We start from the raw sequence: 22,839 nt of genomic DNA on the forward strand, positions 1-22,839 counted from the left end.
CAGGAAATTGTAAAGGGGAACCTGGAGAACTCATTCACCACCATCAGGAAGTATGTGTTCCTATTTGTAGTTGGGAAGGGGCCCTTGAAATCGACATTGAGTTGTTCAAAAGGGTGTGTGGCCTTGATGAGGTTGCCTTTTCTAGCCGGTAGAACTAGGGCTTACACTCGGAGCAGATCTGGCGGCATCTGGTCTTGGACTGGACATCCTCAACAGTGGTGGACGAGTTCTCCAGGTTCCCCTTTGCAATTCCCTGCCTGGATATGACCTCAGCTACAGTCATTAAGGCCCTGAGCAGCATCTTCACTCTGTTTGGGTACCCCGACTATATTCATAGTGACCAGGGGATCTTGTTCATGAGTGAGGAGCTGCAACAGTACTTCTTGGCCCCTGACCCTGGGCCAGCCAGTGCACATAACCATATCACCCCATTCCTATCCCAGGACACTGAACAGCCAATTTAGTGGGATGCAAGTGTGAAAGGGGCTCTATAAACACAAACTTCAACAGTATCTATATTACTTATAGAACCCATGATGATGACCTTCCTTCCCATCGAATATGTGTTTAATTTTACTTTGCAACCATCTTGCAGCATGACTGGGACTGGATGGAATTGTTCTGGATTTCAACAAGCCTCATATCACAAAAAGAAACTCCTAAAGAGGAGCTGAGGATGAAACTGTAAATATTTCAGGTTTCTTTCTGATCTAATCTGAGAGACAAACAGCAAAGGAAATAGTAGTAATTAGGAAATAATGGGAGTTGAAAAAAAAAGCACGGGGAATATATGGGCAAGAATGAAATAAAATAAATGTTAAAGACATGTTGGTCAAATATAAATATGATTTTCTGGGGATGAGAATGAAATTAAGAAAGTAAACAACAAATGGAAATCTTTTAAAAGCTAAAATTAACATGGTAATGAAAAAAAAACCAGTGAAATAAAGAGGTTAAAGAAAAATGGAAAACCAGCCAACATTAAATAAACCACATATATAAGAATGGAGCCAAACAGTGAGGAAGAATTTTTACTCTCTTGATATCACCCCTTCCTACATTAGCCTCCATAAAGGGTGTTCCTGACTTTAAACATTGATCATTGAGTTACACCAGCTTCTCATTGTTAACACAAAAAGTAAAATATACCATGGACTTATAAACAATAACAGAAGATTGTTGCAAAGTATGCCCACTATAAGTCATACAACATAAACTTTCAGGTGATGACAATGGAACCGCAGAAGTATATTGAAGTATGTTGAATCAGCAACGTAATGTTGGCAGTAACTATTTGAACATCATCTGTGTAGGTTGCAGTGGATGCCAATTCTACCATCGCTTTACTGTGATGTTGAGTCAAAATAGAATTAGGCTCCTTGTGGGAACTTCCAGCATTTTAATTAGTGGATGATCCAGTTACTGTGACATGAATGAGGAGCATTCAGTCCTTCAAATTTGCTCCATCTTGTAATAAGAATCTGGTTGACGTGATTGGAAATTTAATACTATATTCTTGTCTATCCTGGCAATATTTCAACTTATTCTTTGTGAAGTAGCAATCTGCCTTTGCTTTAAAAATGTTCAAAGACTTCCACGATTGATAAAGAGATTTCCAAAGATTCACAACATTCTGAGAGAAAATAAGTTTTGTCTTATCTTTAACTTATATGGTGATCCTTTGATATTAAGCTGTATCCTCTGGGCTGTGATTCTCCTAAAACAAAAACACCCTCATCAGATCTACCTTGTCAAGTCCTTCCAGGACATTATGCATCTCTATCAATACTGCCTCACTCTTCACTCTATTACAATGGTCCTCAACCTTTTTTGCCCTAGGCCCAACTTAAATTTTTCAAAAAGATGTATGCCCCACCATTAATGGAAAAAAGTTATATATTCAAAAAAAATTAATTACATTATTTACTGCAAGTGTATTTCAATACAATTAAGGTTGGAATACACTGGAACACATTTCATATTCAACTACTACTTCAATATGTCAACCATCTCAAACACACATTCAACAATTGTCGTCATTTTGGTGGGAACCTTGCCCCTGATGCTGTCTGCAGATTTTTTTTCTTTATTCAAGGGACTAATTTTTTTTTAACTTTCAACCTTAAATCTCTATGTTTTGTAATTGCCAGTCAGTTTCTCTTAGCTTGCAGCAAATCAAAAACAGCACTGAAGCCACATACTACTAAATAAGATGATGGAAAATGTATCAATAGTTCCCTTGCTAAAGTAGTCGAGTTTGGGGATTTCTTTTTGATCTCATTAGACAGACACATCATGGTTCCTTTCACTTTGAACAGAATTTTCACAGATTCATCATGTTGCAACTCAGATAACTCCTCTTGGTATTGCACTAAAATTTCAGATAAGTCCACCAGCAATGCCTGAATTAACCAAGAGGGAAAATCCATTGCCTTTAAATCAAAAAATCTATCATCGAAGTCAGTAATCAACATTTTCAAATGGTCAACAATGACATTTGTATCAGCATTAGTTACCTCACAATTATTCAACCAATAGAATTGACTGAAATTTCGTGCAGAAATATTCATTGGCATAATTCTAGAAGTGTCATGAATCCAAATATCTTTGTTTTTGCATCAAAGAACATCATATTTTCTACTTGAAGTTGCTTTTTCGATGTACCTTGATGGACAACAATGTCCATCAAGAACTCAAAAAAGCTTTGCCATCTGTTGTAAGCAAGAGCTTCATTTCAGGTTTGTCCTTCAAAAACTCACTGAGATCAAACAGTTCCATAAACCTTTTGAAACAGTTTTCCTTGGAAAACCACCTTACTTCAGTGTGAAGCAATAATCTCACATGTTCTGCATTTTTATTGACACAAAACTGCTTAAATAGACGTTCACATTTTGCGTTATCTTTGATGGCATTAATACACTCGATCACAGAATGCAATATTTCTTGTAGAACAGGGGAAACTTTCTTGGCAAATAAGTTTTGTCGGTAGGTAACACAATGCACAACCAACATGTTTGGATTTTCCTCCTTCATTAATTTTAAACATCCTGATTTATTACCCATCATAGCAGGTGCACCATCTTCAGAACAAGATACAATGTTTCCTTTTGGTATTTCATTTTCATCACATTGCTGTAGATATAAACCCAAACTTCAAGAACTCAACTGAACACTGAAAAACCTTTTGCTTGCTTGGTCTGCTCATTTCGAATATACAACAGAGCAAGTTCCCTGAAACAGATTAATACAACAGCGCGAGCTCCCTGAAACAGATTAATCATTTTTTTAAGTCTTAGAATTGAAAAATGTAATAAAAGTAAATATCAAATCAAAGGAAGAATACTGAGCCTTAAAAAAAAGATATAAAAAAAAACACTAACGTGGTTTCTGAATTTTTTTCTCACAAAGGGTGCATAAAACCTGCACTAGCCTCGTGCTTTACTTTCTGGGATCCCTATTTTTTTCCCAATTTTGGCATCCCCCTCAGGTTGGTACCTGGGGTAGACACCACCCCCCCCCCCCAACAATACACTAGTGCACAAAGATACATAGAGATACAGGTCTCATTCACTACTGAACTGAAAAAGTAAAGGGGTATGAATGAAAACATGATTGTTGAGAGAATTTGGAATCCTTGTCAACAATGAGATAATTTGGAATGGATGATAATAAGACTGGTCAGAAAAAATATAATTATAATGTTAACCAAGGATAACAGCAGCTAAAATAAGAGAAACAATGGAGAAACAACAGAGAAACATTGGAAGAGCAAAATCACATGTGATGAAAATGAAAAGAACAAAATGATTTTACTTGGAAGTTACCACAATTGTGTTGAACCGACAGTGATGCCAAGTCTCATCTTTCACACCAATGCAATGAGTTTATTTTTTCAAACCAACTTTTTAATTATTTCCCAAAATATTCCTATGCCCCACTAAAATATTCTTAAGCCCTATACCCCACCAAAATATTACCACGCCCCACCTTGAGAATCTATGCTCTAATAGATACAAATGCAGCCCATTTGACCTTTTGTCATAAGACTGTCTGCTGATTCTAGGTCAAACAGGTCTAGTGACATTGCTTCCAACACATTAATATCCTCCTTTGGAAAAGGTGACCAACACTCAGTACCCTATCCAACCAATTCCCAAGAGATCTGAATCACAACCTGCAATAAATGAAAACATGCTTTATGTGAATTATACATTAAGACACACCTATGCATCTTAGAGTTCAGCAATCACCCATCATTTGGATAAAATATGTACTTTCCCTTTTTTTGATAAAATGGACAACTTCACATTTTAAACACATTATAAATTTTTATGTCTTTGAGGCCTTGTTTTTGTTTGCTTTACAACTTACTTTTTTACTTCATGATGCAGGCAGAAATGGTCAGAATTGACATCATACATTTACTAACTACCTCAATTCATTCCCATTCAAGAAAATAAAGAAAGGGATTTGTTGCCTGATTGATGATTGAAAGTAGGATGCAATCAGTTGCTCCCATTTGTCTCCCATTATAGTAGTGATCAAAAGCACTTGTTAGTGTTATAGGTGAGAACAAAGGAGAAGCATCCACAAAATCCAATGAAGAAGAGGTTTTTGGTTTGCCCTATTGCCCAGAGATTAAATTCCAAAATTACATTCTGCCTTTCTTTTTATTCAGTTACTTAAATTTTTTAAGTATCCATATTTTTAAAAAAAAGCATTCAAGCTGATTCCCTCACCATAGTTTTCTAGGGAACTTAAAAACTTCCAAGAGTGATGATCGTCCACATACATGTTTTAAAGGCAGCACTTTAATTTAGCCTCCAATAAACAAAACAAAAACATTGGATGTTTTTGATTGAGTTTTGGATAATGGGTCTAATTTTGAAGTGGATAAAAATCAGATGATCACTTAAGTAAATGCATATTATTGATAAGGTCTTTGTATCAAGGGCTAATCATATCAACTTTGAGATGATGTTACTGTTAAGGTCATTGAAACTCAAATATTTACTTATCTATGCCACATGTGACTCGAATATTACTGATTAATGCCGTGTTTTAAAACAAAAGTGGAGAGCAAAATTATAAGAATGCAATTCATGGGTGCTTTCTAACATTGCATGCTCAAAGAGTAAATGTGGAGCTTACAATGTTGGACATTCTGTCTAATGATTAGAAAATGAACAATTAGTGTTAATAGGATGATCATTAAAAAGATGATTCCACATTTGAAGTTAATGTTAGAGAAAGGGATCATTAATATCAGAGAGTTCATTGTACATTTGGTGGCTAATTCAGAAGAAACTCCTTTGCAAAGGTATAGTAAAAATATGGACTTCATTATCAAAGGGCATACACAATGAAATTTCAATAGATGAAAGGGATTGAAGAAGACTATCTGGGTCATATAGCCCGTGCCTTTGCAATCAACTCAATAAAATTAAAATATGATTAGCATTTTGGCAATAATCTTGAATGAAATAAATTACTAATATACTCATCATGGAATATGTTTAATCTCCCTTATAATATTACATCAAAACAATTGCCAAGAGTTTGAGAAAATAATAATATTTATAAGTGCTCCTATTAATCATAAAGCAAATTTAACTGCATCATAATACACGTTTTCAGTCAAAACCCATGTTGTTGTCAGTCCTTGACCATTCGCTGGTGTGTTAGTACAATTAATTCCAATCAATGGGAAATTATTGTTCTTGGATAGCATACAATATAGTATCAAATCTATGCAATGTTCTGCTCACAAATTCTCATTTGTTTAACAAACTGAATTTCAATAACTGAGAGTAGTAAATTTTGCACCACTGTTTCATAAATTCCAAGATAGTGATTTTTATTTCCCATCTTGCTGTTTATGAGAATTGTCAAATTTGATAAATTGTTCAGCCTATTTGATGATATTACCATTGGTGGATGCCAGATGCCCAAAAGATAATGCATAGTATCAACTGATGTCATGGAAAGGAAAATCATATGTCAGAGATCTTGATTAACATCACTCTGCGGAGTTTGATGACGGATGTCAATTTATCCAAATGCTTGACAGTTTATTTTGTAATGGCTCCTTCCAACCTCATGACTGCTAATAAATATAGATTCCCTCACCCTTTCTCTTCACATTGAAGAATGATCTTTCTGTTAGCATTGAAGCATTTGAATTTTCATGCCATGAATACTGTGTGCAGTTTTGGTCACCGAATTATAGGAAGGATATAAACAAAATAGAGAGAGTCCAGAGAAGGTTCACGAGAATGTTGACAGGATGTCAGGGTTTGAGTTACAGAGAAAGGTTGAGCAGCCTGGGGCTTTTTTCTCTGGAACGTAGAAGATTGAGGGGGGATTTGATAGAGGTGTTCAAGATTTTAAAAGGTTCAGAGAGAGTCAACGTGGATAGGCTTTTTCAATTAAGAGTGGGGGATATTCAAACCAGAGGCCATGGTTTGAGATTGCATGGAGAAAATTATAAGGGGAACATGAGGGGAAATTTCTTCATGCAAAGGCTGGTTGGGATGTGGAATAAGCTTCCGGCAGAGGTGGTTGAAGCAAGGACGTTATTTACATTTAAGGAAAGACTGGATAATTACATCGAGGGGAGAGGATTGGAGGGGTATGGACCAGGTGCTGGTCAATGGGACTAGGAGGGTGGGGATTTGTTCCGGCATGGACTAGTAGGGCCAAACTGGCCTGTTCTGTGCTGTATATGGTTATATGGTTTCTTCAAACAAGGTCTTCTGAACCCTTTTCTCTGCATCTGACATTGCAGTGTTCCATGTTCTTTCATGAGTTTTCCTTTTTTCTCAGTGTAATGCTACTATTTTTAGAGTTCTTAATATTCTAATTTATGCAAAGCACAAAGCTTTTCTTTTGTAAGATAACTTAAATTTATTCATTCTATTCACGAGGCAGAGGATGATACCACTCTTGGATTATATAGAAATTGCAGTTACTTTCAAATTCAGAAAACCACCAGGGAATCTGGCTACTCAAAAGACTCAGCCTTTTGATCAAATATATAACTGAAATGACTGAACATGTGGTCCAGAAATCTGGTGCTGCGTATTTGTTTAATAAGCATAAAATGTGCATGAAGACATCCAACATGTCAATAAACAAACATTCTTTCGACGTACAAGAATCATCCGCTATATCAATGTTGGCATCGAATTGTCATTCAGGGCCCCACAACCAAATCAGGCTTTGGTCCTTCTGTATATTGAATTTACATGGAGCAAAGGAACAAGTGTCTGCATCAAACATGATGCCCCAGTTAAACTATAACTCTGCAATTGGCACATGATATATATGCATCTATCTGAAGACTCTTAAATGCTGCTATTTTATCTTCTTCCACCAGAAAATTTGTTGTTTTGGGGCAGCATCACAGTGTAAACATTTATATAAACCACCTTACAAAATATATAAAAATAGTGCCAGAAAAAGAAAAAGACAAAGTGAGGTAGTGTCTATGGTTCATTGTTCATTCAGAAATCTGATGGCAGAGGGAAAGAAGCTGCTGTCCTTGAGCTGATGAGTGTAATCTTCAGACTCCTTCACCATTTTCCCGATGGTAGCAGAATTAAAAGGTGGTGGGGGTCCTTGAGGATAGAGGCTGTTTTCTTAAGACACCACCTCTTGTAGATGTCCTCGATGAAATGCAGACTGGTGTCCATTTCTTATCCTGAGCGTTGGCACCAGCCAGAATGCTCTCTACCGTACACCTATAGAAGTTTCCAAGAGTCTTTGGTAACATACCCAATCTCCTCAAACTCCTTACAAAGTAAAGATGTTGGATAACCTTCTTGGTAATTATAAAAACATGGAGGGTCCAAGACAGATTTTCAGAGATATGAGGACTGGTTCATGTTCTCCTGATTTCCCCCTCCTGAAGTCCACTATCATCTCCTTGGTTTTGCTAATGTTTAGTGCAAGGTTGTTGGTGTGACACCAATCAACTAGCTGATCTATCTCACTCCTGCACGCTTCCTCAAGGCCATGTCATTCTACCGAAAACTGTCATGTCATCGGCAAATTTGCAGGTTGTATTTGAATGTGCCTAGCCACACAGTCATGGGTGCAGAGTGCGTAGAGCAGTCAGCTAAGAAACCCATTCCAGGTAGTTAGTAATCTCTGTGAGAAAAACATCATGCACATCTCCTTTAACCATTCCCACCCTCATCTCACATGCATGTCCTGTTGTATTTGACATTTTTACCAAGGGAGAAAGATTGTAAATGTCTTCCCTGTTAATGACTCTCATAATTTTAATAACTTCCATCAGGTCATCGGTTTTCTTCTCTTTTATCAAATTGATTTCCCCAAGTGTAATTGTCAGCAAAAACACAAGCTTAAAAAACTATCCTTGAAGCTGAGAGTTGCTAAAATGTTCCTTTTATCTTTCAGATTAAAAAGGATGGTCTGCATTAAATACGTGATTCAGCAAGATGCTTTATGATGCAAAGAACAACCTTCTTCATAATATTCAAGTTAAAACCGAAGTAAACAAAGAGTAAATAAAATTATTTTGAAACAAAATGAATAGGAATACAACAGAGAAGATAAACTAGCCTAAAATGTAGAAATCCATGGCATCTGAAAGGGATAAAAGGAATCAAATAAAATATTTTGATTCAAAATTTATTTTCAGATGTTCAAATAGTCCCTATAGTTTAGGGGTTTTCAAAGTGATCGATATCGACCCTTTGGGATGGGGGGGGGGGTTCAATGGGACTATCCAAGTGGTTGAAAAATTCCAGGGGGTCGAAAGAGGATTGATAAATGCCGAGGGGGGGAGGTTCGATTGAACTTTTGGGGTCAAAAGATTTGTAGATCCTGAGGTACCAGCTCCAGCCGGGAACCCGAAGTGACTTCTTTGATGTGGACAGCACCACACCCAATGTTGAGAATGGAGACACCATCGCCATCTCTGGCTGCAGCAGATGTTGAAGGCTTGGACCTAGCTCCATTTGGCATCTTTCTGGCCAGAGACAAATGATTTTTTTTAACTGTTATTGTAATCACTTTCTTCCCTGGGTTCTATGTCTTTTTATTATTTTTTTTGTGCATGCCTGGGAGTGTATGAGGGATCAAGGATTCCATGAAGGGGTCAATGGTCTAAAATGTTTGGGGAACCCTGCGCTAATTGAACATGTAGTCTTGTCCTGAGCTAAGTCACTGAGTTATCTGGGTTCCACCAGAATTGTTATATAAACTTCTATGTTCAACTGATTTCCATTAACGATCGAAAGCTTGCCTCCATGGAGACTCTGCCTCTGTGACCTCCCACATGGTTCTCCAACCTAGCCCCGATGGCCTACAGGAATGAGCTCCTGACGTGGGTCTCCACCTTGGTCCCAGCGACTTACAGGACCAAGCCTCCATTGCAGACTCTCACCCTGGTCCTGGTGAATTTTGTGTTTGGAAAGTTATCAGGTTTAGTGGGTTCACAGAGAAATGAATCTGGACACCAGCATTTCAATCAAAGGTTATGTTATTGAAAATTTGGGAGACAAACAGGAGATGTCAAATGATGCTTAATTACTCTATTACTAAACAACTATATAGATATTCACATCAGACCCAGGTTGGACTCCAACACCAGTGGCTGCCTATCTTCTACATGCTCCCACACGTGTACACACTTCAACGACAGGGACTTACAAACAGATTCTCGATTTCTTGTACCAATGGAGTGTGGCCATCTGCAAATACCGATCTGTCACAGTACTATGGGTCAACTTAAGTGTAGTGCACACCTTATCCATTACTGTGCACAGTAATGACTTGGCATGGAGTGATGTCTGGGACTTGGACCAAGAGGCAGAGAGAAATAAATGGGGCATGCATCAAAGTTTTATACTGTTCTGAGCTGGGCGTCTGGTCAATGATGACACTGAATAATTTAAATGAGCCAACGGTAAGGTGTGCACTAATGGGTGGCCAGAGTCCAACTTTGATTGGCAGGTGATGCCAACTTCGAGTAAGTTTCAGACAGGGAGGTCACGTGACATCCATAATCCACAATGTTCCAAACAGGGAGGCCACATGTTCCTCCACAATCTACATATAACAGTGGTCTACAGGACCAAGCCTCTGGTGTGGGTGTCTACCATACAGGACCAAGCCTCTGACACAGATAACCACCTTGGTTCTGGCGACTGATGCGAACTCTCACTGACCCCGCAGCTAACAGGTCTGAGCCTCTGATGCGAACTCTCACCCTGGTCTCGGCAGTTTACAGGACAAAGCTGCTGACACAAACTTTCCCTGTGACCCCAGTGGCTAACAGGATCAAACCTCTGCTGCAAACTCTTATTCTACCTGGGTGCCATCCATTAACATTGTCTTCTCTGCTTTCCATTAGCCACCCCCCTCTCCCTATGTCTTCTTTCCTGTCTCTCTGTCTCTCTTTCCATGTTTATCTGTCTCTCTGTCTCTCTCCTTTTCCCTCTGTATCCTTCACCATAGCTCTGCATTCTCAGAGCTCCTCCTCCCCATATATTCTTACCTTCCCTTTTTCTTGGTCTCTTCTCCATATCCAACAATGACCTTTTGTCTTTTGGTCTGTACTCCTCCCCCTGCCATCTCTTTTATTCCAGCACTGACTGCTTTTCTTAAACCTTGAAGAAGGGCTCAGGCGTGAATCATGGGTAATATATCTTTATCTCCTTTGGATGCCGCGAGACCTGCTGAGTTCCTCCAGCATTTCTGTGCTTTTAATTAAACTCTTCAGCAGGATTGCTGACATATAGGTGTGTAGTTGACATGAGTGCATGACCCAGTATGACATTCACAGATCCAGCAAAGGAATCTTCTTTGTGGTCAATACTGAACAATTAGAAGATGAAAGATCATTTCTGAAGCTGTATGACTATACATTTATTTTTAACAAAAACAATGACAAACAATTATGGCTTGAAACCAATGTGGGAATCATACTGGGCATGACTTCACAGCTACTGTTCCATGCACGCACATTCTATCCCCACAGTCATGAACTCCTATTGGATATTCTAGGTTCATGAAGCATTACCAGCATAACAAGCCAAGGTGGGCAATAAAATGGCAGGAACTAAAGCTCTGCCCCTTGACAGGCTTGATGGCCTTTTCACAACTCATGCTACTAGATGATCTTTCCAATATTTCCAAACATTTCTGATGATAATTAGAAAAATACAACAATAATTATAACAATGTAAATGCAACAAACCATTTAACATTTGAAAGAAGTTCAGCAACACCAAGGAATAAATCAGCGCAGATTTACAAGGTTAGTTCCAGGGATAGCGGGGTTGACATATGCTGAAAGGCTAGAAAAACTGGACTTGTATCCGATGGTGTTTAGAAGGATGAGGGGGGACATGATTGAGGTATACAAAATCATCAGGGGGATAGACAGGGTGAAGTCGGATTACTTGTTCCCAATGATGGGGGAGACGAGGACTAGAGGGCATAGTTTAAGAATACAGGGTAGGCCCTTTAGGACGGAGATGAGAAAACATTTTTTTACCCAGAGAAGTGTGAATCTGTGGAATGCTCTGCCACAGAGGGTGGTAGAGGCAGATTCGCTGATTATGTTCAAAAGAGAGTTAGATAAGACTCTAGTGGGCAAAGGAGTTAAGGGTTATGGGGATAAGGCTGGAAAGGGGTACTGATGGTAGTAATCAGCCATGATTTGTAAAATGGCGGTGCTGGCTCGACGGGCCAAAGGGCCTACTCCAGCTCCTATTGTCTATTGTCTATTAAAACATGGTGTTTCTGACCTTCTTTTAAATATTAGATACATCAACCATGGTAGGATAAAGTTTAGGGGCACATATGGGGTGCATCTCACTCCTTACATCAGCAGGTCATCGAATGGCCCTAGATGTGGTGACAATTGGGCATAGCAAGAGATTCTATGTGTCAAGTCTGAACATCTGCATTTTGTCATTTTGTACTGAGGTATGTAGGCATGGATAGATGGAAAGTACTGACGAGAAAACTGCAACAATTAGTAGTTCTCCATGGAACTTCCAGCATGGTTCAGTCATTTATAGTGTTTTCTCTCTCTCATGCCCAAGTTGCAGAGTATATGGAATATTGTGCAGTGTTTTGGAGACCCAGCTGTAGGAAAGATATGATTAAACTGGAGGGGAGCAGAAAAGATTCAAAAGAATATTACCGGAACTGGTGAGCTTGGTGGAACTGGTGGGAAGGCTGGGACTTTTCTTCCTGCACCACAGGTCGCTAAGGATGGACCTTGTGGAGGTTTATAAAATTTTGCAGGCATAAATTAGGTAGTTTTTTCTTCAGATTTGGGGAATCTAAAACTGGAGTATAATAGATTTAAGGTGGAGGGAAATGATTAAAAGTGTTATGAGGGGTAACCTTTTCCAACAGCGGGTGACATGTGTATAGAATAAGCTGCCATAAGAAATGGTAGAAGTAAGAATATTCAGAAGACATTTAGACAGTTACATGGTGTAATGTGATCGATGGTAACTCGGAGACTTGTGTGGAGTTCAAACACACTTTTTTATTAGCTTATAATTAATGGCCGGCATCTACAATAGCCTTCAGGTAAATCGGAGGTAACGTGGGAAAACAAGGTTTATATCGGGACTGACGGAGGTGGAGCCAAGAGGAGGGGTCGACCGTCTAATCTCTATATAAACAGTGAATTGCATTTCACTGCATTTACCCCTTCCTTCAGAAGAGAACCTGCAGGCGAAAACAGAGATCACGTTCAACAACACAATTTTTTACAATTATTTACTAATTGAGTCTATCAGGGGTCTTGGTAATTCTGGTTGAGCACCTTAGTACTGGTGAACTTTGCTCTTCCAGAACTTCCTGTGCCTCTCGTGGCTCGAAGGGGAACTCGGAGGTCCCGGATCCAATGGTAGCTGCATTGGAACCATGTCGTCCAGAAGTCTGCATGTGATATTTGGAGGTTCCAGGCCTATTGTGGGCATCAGGACCTTAGTTCTTGAAGGTGCGAGATCTCTGATAGAGACAGTATCCTCCCTGCCATCCGGGCATGCCACATAGGATTACATTGGATTGGCGTGTAGTAGGTGCACTTTCTCGACCAGTGGATCTGTTTTGATTCTCCTCGCATGCTTTTTCAGCAGGACTGATCCTGTGTCATTAGGCCATGCTGGAAGAGTGATCCCTGACATGGATTTCCTCAGGAATGCAAACATTAGTTCTTGAGGAGTCACATTGGTTGCAATGCAGAGAAGCGATCTTATGAATTGGAGTGCAGTGGGCAGAACCTCTTGTCAGCGCAAGTCTGGAAAGCTTTTATACTGGAGGGCCAATTCTACAGCCTTCCAAACCATTGTGTTCTCTTTTCCAACTTGTCCATTCCCCCAGGTGTAGCTAGTCGTCCTGCTTGAGGCGATGCCTCATGCGCGCAGATACCAGTGTAGTTCTTCGCTCATAAACAACGGGCCCCAGTCACTATGAATATAGATGGAATACCTGAACATGGTGAAAATGGAGTGCAGAGCTCTGATGACTGTGATGGAGGTGCCTGGACAGAGGATAGCGAACGGAAAACGCGAGTACTCACATTTCATGTCAATCACTTACATCCAGGGGTAGGAAGTTAGAAATTGAACAGGTTTTATGTTGCAGCAAAAAGTATAAAAAATAAAAAGAACGAAGGGAATGTCTGATGGAATGGCAGATGTAATAATGTTGTTGATACTGACTGAGCAGATGGAGGATGATCAAGACTTGTTAATTGGAGTCTATCTAGCTGGAATAGATGTAAATAGAGACAGAAAATAAACACTACTGGAAGTGTAAAATGTGGAAAAACTGCTGGAAATCTGAAATGAAAGACATTGCTAGAGATGCTCAACAGGCCAGGCATCATTAATAGAGATAGAAATGTCGAATTAATATCACAGGTTGATGGACTCTCATGAAGTCTGGGAAATGGTGATACAAATGGGAAAAGTCAGTTATTTTTAAATGTTCAGTAAGCATAACTTGCCTAGTCAGAGAATGAGGAGCTGATCCATTGGCTAACATTGTGGAACTGTTAATTAGTCCAATTTATTATGGAGTTATCCCATTTTGTCAGCTCAATTATTTTTGCAATTATTTGAACTAATGCAGTTGCATTTTGATTTGAAGATTATGTGAAAATACCAAGAACCCCTTTGCTATGTTTATGCCATGATTGTTTTATATATTATAGATTATTAGCTGTAGAATATCTGGTTATGGGAATTATGATGAAGAAACCATCATACAGACTTTGCCAGTAAGCTGGGAGAGAGAGAGAGAGAGTAACCAAGGACATTCCAGACAGGAATCAATTCTCACCTCTTCTACTGAGCCATATCCTAATGCCTGCCTGATCTCTATAACACAATAGTGCTAACTGACCGTTGGAGGCACCACTCAGTCCCTGAATGGCATTGTTTCGGCTTTGAAGTGTTGGCCACCATTGTCATCTTCAAGAATCTCAGATGACTATGAAACTATCCATTTACATGTGTAAATTGGAAATCAGAAATCAGGCAGGCAGAGAATAGATACTAATGTTCACTCTGAGCAACCCTTCCAGATGTCTTGATTTTTTTTTTATATATATACCAGAAGGATGTTCTTAATTATAGGCCATTTCAGTTCGGGGCTCCACCTGGAGACCATCTACATGGCGGATTGAAAATCTGGAATTTACCATTCAGACTGCAGCCCAAAAAGGCTGCTCCAACCCCCCATTCAAAGGAGAGACACCACGGAGCGTTCTCCGGATCCCCGGAGAGGTGGGCCGACTGGTGCTGTAGCACCACCCGTCATCAATATGTGGCAGAGCAATGGCCGTCTTCCCTCCCCATAATCCCCCATGCAGCTGAAACCGCTCTATGGTTCCCAGAACAGTTCCAGCTATGTGGGAGCGGCCCCGAAGGCCGAAGCAGCCCAGTGTGGCTGTCCCAGCCCGCACCGGCTGCCCCCTGATGCCTCGACTGCTCCCACTGCCCCGCCGGTCCCCGCTACTCCAGTGGTCCACGCTTCCCCACTGCCCCCGCTGACAGCTCCGACTGCCCTCGCTGATTAGCCGCGCTGCCCCCAAGGGCTCCCCGCCGCCTCTGACTAGGAGAGAGAGGGGTGAGTGGGGAGGTGGGTCATGGGCTGACGGTATCATCAGCCCGCCCATAAACAGCCCCTTGGCGCGGCTGTACATTCAGATTGATTGGTGGAGGGTTGCGCTGTGGAGATTATCCCTCTCAGAGAGGGGGTTGGAATATGCGGCTCGGAGACCACCTCCGCACATTCAGAGAGGTAAGACATTATGCGTTTTGGCGGAGTTTCTCCACCTTTACATCCCGACTTTTGAGCTATCTGAAATGCCCTTATAACTGGTGCATTAACAAATCATTTCCCTGGCTTTCGGAAGAGGATATGCAAAATGTTAAACATAAGATATAGCAATACCTTCAAAGAAATGTTATCCAATTTGATGCAGGAAAATGCCTTAAATATTGAACCCTGTGACTGTGATCTTTAAATGAGTCCAAGCAGTCTTAGTGAGGTGACCTTGTCTACCCAACATTACAGACTGCTCATTCCTGCTAGTGTTATTTGAATAAAGCCCAGGACCTTGACTTTAACAATATTGTTTCGACAAATAGCTAAAATCTTTGGAATAATAAAGGTTTGGGGTCCAATAAAGATAAGGTTTCTTTAAACATTTCAACAACTGTGTCCACTGCTGGTTTAATCAACTTTTTCAGCTATGGCATTACAGGCAATATTCAGCAATGCATTTCAATTCGTTGTGTTTTGTATTTTTTTGCTACTATACATTAAATGATGATTAGTATCTCACTCATGGTGAATGCTTTCATTTTAAATATCGTGGCTTGTTTTCCAAGCTTTCATATATATATATATATATATATATATACACATCCCATGAGCTTCTTTGGCTTGGCTTCACGGATGAAGATTTATGGAGGGGTAATGTCCACGTCAGCTGCAGGCTCGTTTGTGGCTGACAAGTCCGATGCGGGACAGGCAGACACGGTTGCAGCGGTTGCAAGGGAAAATTGGTTGGGTGGGATTGGGTGTTGGGTTTTTCCTCCTTTGTCTTTTGTCAGTGAGGTGGGCTCTGCGGTCTTCTTCAAACGAGGTTGCTGCCCGCCGAACTGTGAGGCGCCAAGATGCACGGTTTGAGGTGATATCAGCCCACTGGCGGTGGTCAATGTGGCAGGCACCAAGAGATTTCTTTAGGCAGTCCTTGTACCTCTTGTATCCCATGATAATCATAATATATCTTGCACCTCACTTCAGGCTTATGACATTACCATCCAGACCCTTACATCCATTACTTCTGCTATATTAATAGCATGTGTTACATCACAGACAACAATGAGGAAGTGTACAGGAGTGAGATAGATCAGCTAATTGGGTGGTGTCACAACAACAACCTTGCACTCAACATTAGCAAAATTAAGGAACTGATTGTGGACTTCAGGAGGGGGAAATCAGGAGAACCCAAACCAGTCCTCATCGAAGGGTCAGCAGTGGAAAGGGTTAAGGACTTCAAATTCATGGTTGGCGTAGTGGCTCGATAACGCCTCTACAGCGCCAGTGATTGGGACTGGACTTAGGTTTGAATCCCATGCTCTCTGTAAGGAGTTTGTATGTTCTCTCTATGTCTGTGTGAGTTTTCTATGGTGACTCTGGTTCAAAACATACCGGTGGTGTAGGTTAATGGGATATAAATTGAGCAGAACAGGCCTAGGGCCTGCATGTCGATGCAATTACAAAGAAGGGTTTTCAGCAGCTATACTTCCTGAGGATTTTGAGGAGATTTGGTATGTTAAAAAGGATTCTTGAAAATTTCTACAGGTGTATCATGAAGAGTATTCTGAGTGGATGCATTACTGTCTGATTTGGGGTGCAAATGCACAGGACAGAAAAAAAGACAAGAGAGAGTTGTGAACTCAGCCAGCACCATCATGGGTCAGGGTCTTCATTCCATTGAAGACATCTACAAGAAAACAGCATCTATCATCAAGACCCTCACACCCAGGGCATGCCCTCATCACACTGCTGCCATCAGGAAGGATGTGCAGGAGCCTGAAAACAAACACCCAACAGAACAAGGACAGTTTCTTCTCCTTTGCCATCAGATTTCTGAATGGAAAATGAATCACAGACGCCAAGTCCCTTTCTCTTCTTTTGAACTAATTTATTTATATTTCAATGTAATTTATTTATATTTAAATATAGCAATATTTGCACTGTGTTGCTGCCACAAAACAAAGCATTTCATGACATGTCCATGACAATAATTTCTCATATCTATAGAATCTGGTTTGCTTCATGTTCAAGAGTTTACCTAGAATTTACTTTGCTGCATTTGGTGGTGCTTCAGGCACAGTGATAATCTAATCTTTTTTCTTTCAACTTTCAATGTTTTTATTTTGTCAGAAAGTGAATTAAAAAGTACTCACATCTAAATCAGCTAAATTAAACTAAGTTATCAGCTTAGCTTTCAACTTGAGAGATTTTGGTCTTGAAACTGCTTTGAATCAAGTGCTATAGACTGTGTGGAGTTCAATGTGGATAAGGTGAGGTGATGCATTTTGGAAGGTCAATCTCAAAGGCAGTTTACATGATTAATGGTAGGATACTTAACAGTGTGGAAGAATAGAGGACCTTAGGGTCAAAATCCATAGATCTTTCAAGGGTGCTGCACAGGTTGATAAGAAGGCTTATGGTATGCTGGTCTTCATTAGTCAGGGGAATGAATTCATGAGATAATGTTGGAGCTCTATAAATCTCTGATTATACCTCACTTGGAATATTGTGTCAGTTCTGGTCACTTCATTAGAGGAAGTTATGGAGACTGTGCAGAGAAGATTTACCAGGAAGTTTCCTGGATTGGAAAATATGTGTTATGAGGCAAACTCAGCAGAGATAGGGTTTTTCTCTTTGGAGTGAAGAAGGATGAGAGGTGACATTAGGGATCTAGAAGGTTATGAGAAGCCTGGATAAGGTACACAGGCAGCACCATATTCCCAGGGTGGGAGTAGCAAACATCAGAGGACATCTGTACAAACTAAAGGGAGGAGGTTTAGGGGAGACATCAGGTGTTTTTTTTGCACAGAGAGTTGTAGGTGCTTGGAATGCAAGGGTGGTGGTGAAGGCAGAAAAATAGGGGCATTTAAGAGACATAGACAGGCACATGGATGAAAGAAAAAATAGAGGGTTATGAGGTAAGGAGAGTTTAATTTTTTGAGTAGGTATATATAGGTCAATACAATATCATAGGCTGAAGGGCCTGTACTGTGCTGTTATGCTCTTAGTTCTAAACTGGCAGACAGAAGAATACTGTAAATGTTTTAATGGAAATATTCAAGATATATCACATACAGAGTTTAATTTAATGTTAATTAATTTTTATTTTTTTAAATTTTGATATGCAACTCAGTAACAGGCCATTTCACCCACAAATCTTTGAGCCCAATCTACACCCCTAGTACATTTTGAAGGGTGGGAGGAAACTGGACACCCCAGGAGAAAACCCAAGCAGGCACGGCAAGAGTGTACAAACTCCTTACAGACAGAGCAGGATTTGAACCCCGGTCCAGTCCCAATCGCTGGCGCTGTAAAGGCATTACACTAAATGCTATGCTTCCTGTGTTACTATAACAACTTAATGATCAAACAAAGATCATACAATGTGTGAAAAAAAATATGGCAGGGTCTCATTTGATTTTTATTTGAATGCAGGAGAATAAATAAACTATCATTGTTTTGTTTGTAGACTGTGATTTTTTTTTCCCCAGAATCAGTATTTATTGCCATGAAGAAGTCACGAAATTTGGTGTTTGACAGCAGCGTCATAATGCAAACGTTCATATTGAGATGTAAAAAAATCTTTGTCTGAAATACAACAGGTTAACATTTTTTCTATATTTCTCAAGGCATTATTGACAACAAAACCCAAATCCAAAACTGATCATAGATAAATATTCAATGCCATTCTTTAGTTTCAATTCACTGCCAGATTCTGAGTCTTTACTGACTGGCATGTTGCAGACTTATATTTAAGGTTTAAAATACTTTAAAGCTACATTATAAGTGTCCAGCTATAGGGTCCTGGCTATTCTATGTTTATTAAACACACCATATTTTACAATCTAGAGAGTCATAAAGAAAACCCAAAGAAATGGGAGTGAAGAGGTGACAAGATGTGTGAGTACTGTTGAAGATACAATTGCTAAAAAACAAAATCTTTGCCAGTCTGCTAAACCATTCACAATGTTATATTTTGGCACAAATGATAATAGCATACAAACTCTACTAAAAATTTGGGTGGTTTTACTCAGGTTTCTGCTCAAAACCTTATGAATATCATCAAGCAAAAAACCTGCTATAAAGAATGGAATCAGACAGTGTTAAGAATAAAAATCATGAAAATAGAAAAGCACTGAAAATATTTTTATATACTTAAATCTGGGAATCTGATGCAGTTTTTTTTTCAGGCTGTAAAGAGGTTCACAATATAATCCAGCAATGGATCCAATGGATGTGGAATCATTCATTCATTCATGTTCCTGTCCCTGGTCTTGGTGCACATTGTCCAAGATCCCAATAGGAAACATTTCCCAGCACTTAGAAACTTCAGCCATCCAAAAGCTGTTGTTAAGATGGATATCTGTGCAGGATTTGGTGTCCTAATGCTTTTATTTGTGCAAAATGTGTTCTGCAACTTCCGCAGGTGCCTCTCTGGCCAGAGGAGAATATGCTGTAGGCTAACACAAATTGAGAGTTAATAGCTCATGCATTATATTGTCTTCTGAAATAGCTTCTCCCCTGCATTTATTACTTTTGAAATTATGATGTTGTTCAAACTGTCTGCTTTATGCATTTGTTTTCTGACACACTTCCAGGAGTTTGTGAGATAATCTTGATATATGGTCTTCCTGAGAGATTGCAAAATCATTATCATCAATGTTCTTCATGCTTCTCCTATTGGGGAATGACAGCACATGTTAACAGATTTGTGTGTAATGACAAAGGGGCATTTTAGGTACATTTAGGAGACTCTTAGAAAGGCACATGGATGAAAAAAGAGGGTTATGGGGTAGGGAGGCTTTAGTACTTTTTTTAAAGGAATATATGGGCTGGCACAACATCGAGAGCCCTAGAGCCTGTTCTGCGCAGTAGTGTTCTATATTCCATGACATCTGTCCAATCACTTTCCAAGTCTATCTAAGATGACTAAGAGTTCTGTTCCCAAAGATATCTAAAGAAGAAAGGCTCAGATCTAGAGAATGTGCAAATATATTTTAATGCTATGTAATAATTTAGTAATAGGAATAGAAATCTACAACTAATCCTAAACAATAGACAAGCTCTTATTTGGCCACCTTTTGCTGTGCCTATAGTTTTTCAACATAATATTCAGGGCAACTTCAATCTATGGGGCAATTGATATAGACCTTCTATACTAGTTCACAAGTTATCTCTTGGAACACCCCTCCAGCAAATCCTATCAACAGCTTGAGCCCTTCATTCCTTGATGAAGAGCTCAAACCCAAAACATCGATTGTGTATCTTTATCTTTGCTGTATAAAGGATACTATTTGACCTGTTGAGTTTCTTCAGCATTGTGTTTTTATTTCAACCCCAGTGTCTCCAAACTTGTGTGTTTAACTATCCACAGATATAACTTTTGGATATATTTAAGGATTCTTCCAGTGATACAGCACAGAACTGCTGGAAAGGTAGACCATTGATGTTATGAAGTATTGTACAAAAGTATAAAGTGAAAGTAAATCTACATGTATTTGATGCTGCATTTAAATAGCACATAGCATGACTTGTGTATGAATGTGCATATGGACACTGATGAAATATTAGTGACACACAACATTAAACAATCTGGATATAATACAAAATAATTCATTTTAACTAATGGGATTGCAAGAAGCAGGTGGTGAGCCATACAATAACAAAATCCTTACATGTTTTAAATAAATTGTGTAACTATTCACAAAGTTTGGGATGACTGGAGTAACTCTGGATAGACCTCTCTATTTTATTGTGAATTTCCCAATCAGACTTCAAATCAAACTCATCTACTGGACAGGTTAATCTGCTTTATGAATACTTGCCTGACATGTAGATTTTTTACATGTTAAAGTACTATCTGTATTATGCGCAAATTGCACCCGAGCAGCACTTATTTCTACTTCTACCGATGACAGGGAAACTTGCTTAACTACTATAATTGTCAGAGACCTGCACTGAGAGCAAAAGGATTAGTTCCAAGGCAGGGGCAAATAATGAAAACTGATGAAATGCATTGCTAAATATATAAGGCTGTTAGTACATATTAAAATATTAAAAATAATATTGCATTTGTATAAGTGGGTGGGTCACAAAAATCCCAATAACAGCAGCAACTGAAAAGTTAAATATGTTTGATAAATTCACTTTTAGAAATCCATGATTTTGATAAGCGTAACTTACTTTTACCCTTTTCTCTACCACAATCCCAGCTCCCTTATAAAAATTACACTTGCCTCCTGCATTTGCCCTGCCAGTCCAGAATGAAAAAATATGCATCAAATAGCCTGCAATTGTATTAAGGGTATTTATTGAACCCAATTTCTGTTCATGGGGGTCCCTCAGGGAGATCCGCAGTTGAGGGGCAGCGAGGTTATTTGTCTCCACCAACTAACGGACCGGCGGAAATATTTGCCGGAACGATGCCACACTTTTTTTTCTCTTTCTGGCTGAAGCATTTTGCTTGTTTAGATAGGTTTAGACCTTGCAAATTTTACATATCAATCATTTACACAAATTGCCCTTTTGTCTTGCAGTTGTTTGCAGCTATAAGTTAAAACCAGTTTCAGATGGTTCGAGTGGCGATTGTTTATAATAATTGTGCACATTTCGGAAACGGTTTAGTCCTGAAATAGACACAAAATCCACATCAGATTTAAATGTACATTTTCAATGAGTTTCTTTTTTTTACTGTCGCAAAGTTTAAAAACTACTCAGTGTCGCTTTAATTGGTGCGTGACTGTGGAGCCCGGCTCTGCTGCCAGCGTGGCATTTCACATTAAGTTTGCAAAGAGAATCGAATGTAATCTTGCACGGTCTAACTTACCGGTATTTCTCAGTTTTTTATTTCTGAAGACAGCCACGATGACGAGGAAATTGCCGAGGATGTCCACGGCCGTGGTGAAAATCAGCACGCTGGACAGCGCAACCACTGCCCAGGCGGGGCGAGGGGTCCCTGCCAAGGCGGGTGACCGGGAGAAAGCGGAGTAATTCCTCACCGAGACATTCTCTGGCATGTCTGGAAGTTTGTGTCGCACGTCCGACAGTTCTGGCGGGAGGCAGCGAAGGAAAACTTCTAAATATAGCCACGTTGTATCCATTTAAAAGGACTGCCCCTGTTGATGAGGCGAGGTTTTTAATAGGTGGAGAGCTCTTATGCCCGCAAATTATGCTGATGAATCCGAAGTAGGAGTGGTCATTTATTTCTTTCCCTCTCCTTCTGAATGTCTGCCTGTTTCTTTCTGACGGCATCCTGGCGACGGCAGGGCAGCAGCATCTTCTGCAGCTGTCACTTTGGCCTGACCGTCTAGGTTCTACCACACAGCGATGTGGTACTGACACTTGCAATGCGAACGCTCGGACTCCAAACCACAGCCTTCTAGTTAATTCAGTTAGTTACGAAAGAATGCACTCCCAATCCCTCGATAATAGTTTGGAAACAAGTTATCCTCAGGCTTGGCACATTGCCTAAATGAGAGAAGGAATGCGGGGAGAAATGTACACACC

At 39.7% G+C, this 22,839-nt stretch overlaps 1 protein-coding gene across 1 annotated transcript in view; it reads right to left on the bottom strand.

Moving 5' to 3' along the window:
* The window catches only part of mtnr1bb (melatonin receptor 1Bb), a 70,667-nt gene extending 48,309 nt beyond the window's left edge, over nt 1-22,358 (bottom strand). Inside the window, exon 1 of the mRNA XM_069890847.1 lies at nt 22,160-22,358. Coding sequence (XP_069746948.1) covers nt 22,160-22,349 — 190 coding nt within the window. The 5' untranslated portion in view covers nt 22,350-22,358. The remainder of the gene's footprint in view (nt 1-22,159) is intronic.
* Between the last annotated feature and the right edge of the window lie 481 nt (nt 22,359-22,839).

This window comes from Narcine bancroftii, chromosome 7 (genome assembly GCF_036971445.1).
Source record: "Narcine bancroftii isolate sNarBan1 chromosome 7, sNarBan1.hap1, whole genome shotgun sequence".
NCBI classification, from domain to species: Eukaryota; Metazoa; Chordata; class Chondrichthyes; order Torpediniformes; family Narcinidae; genus Narcine; species Narcine bancroftii.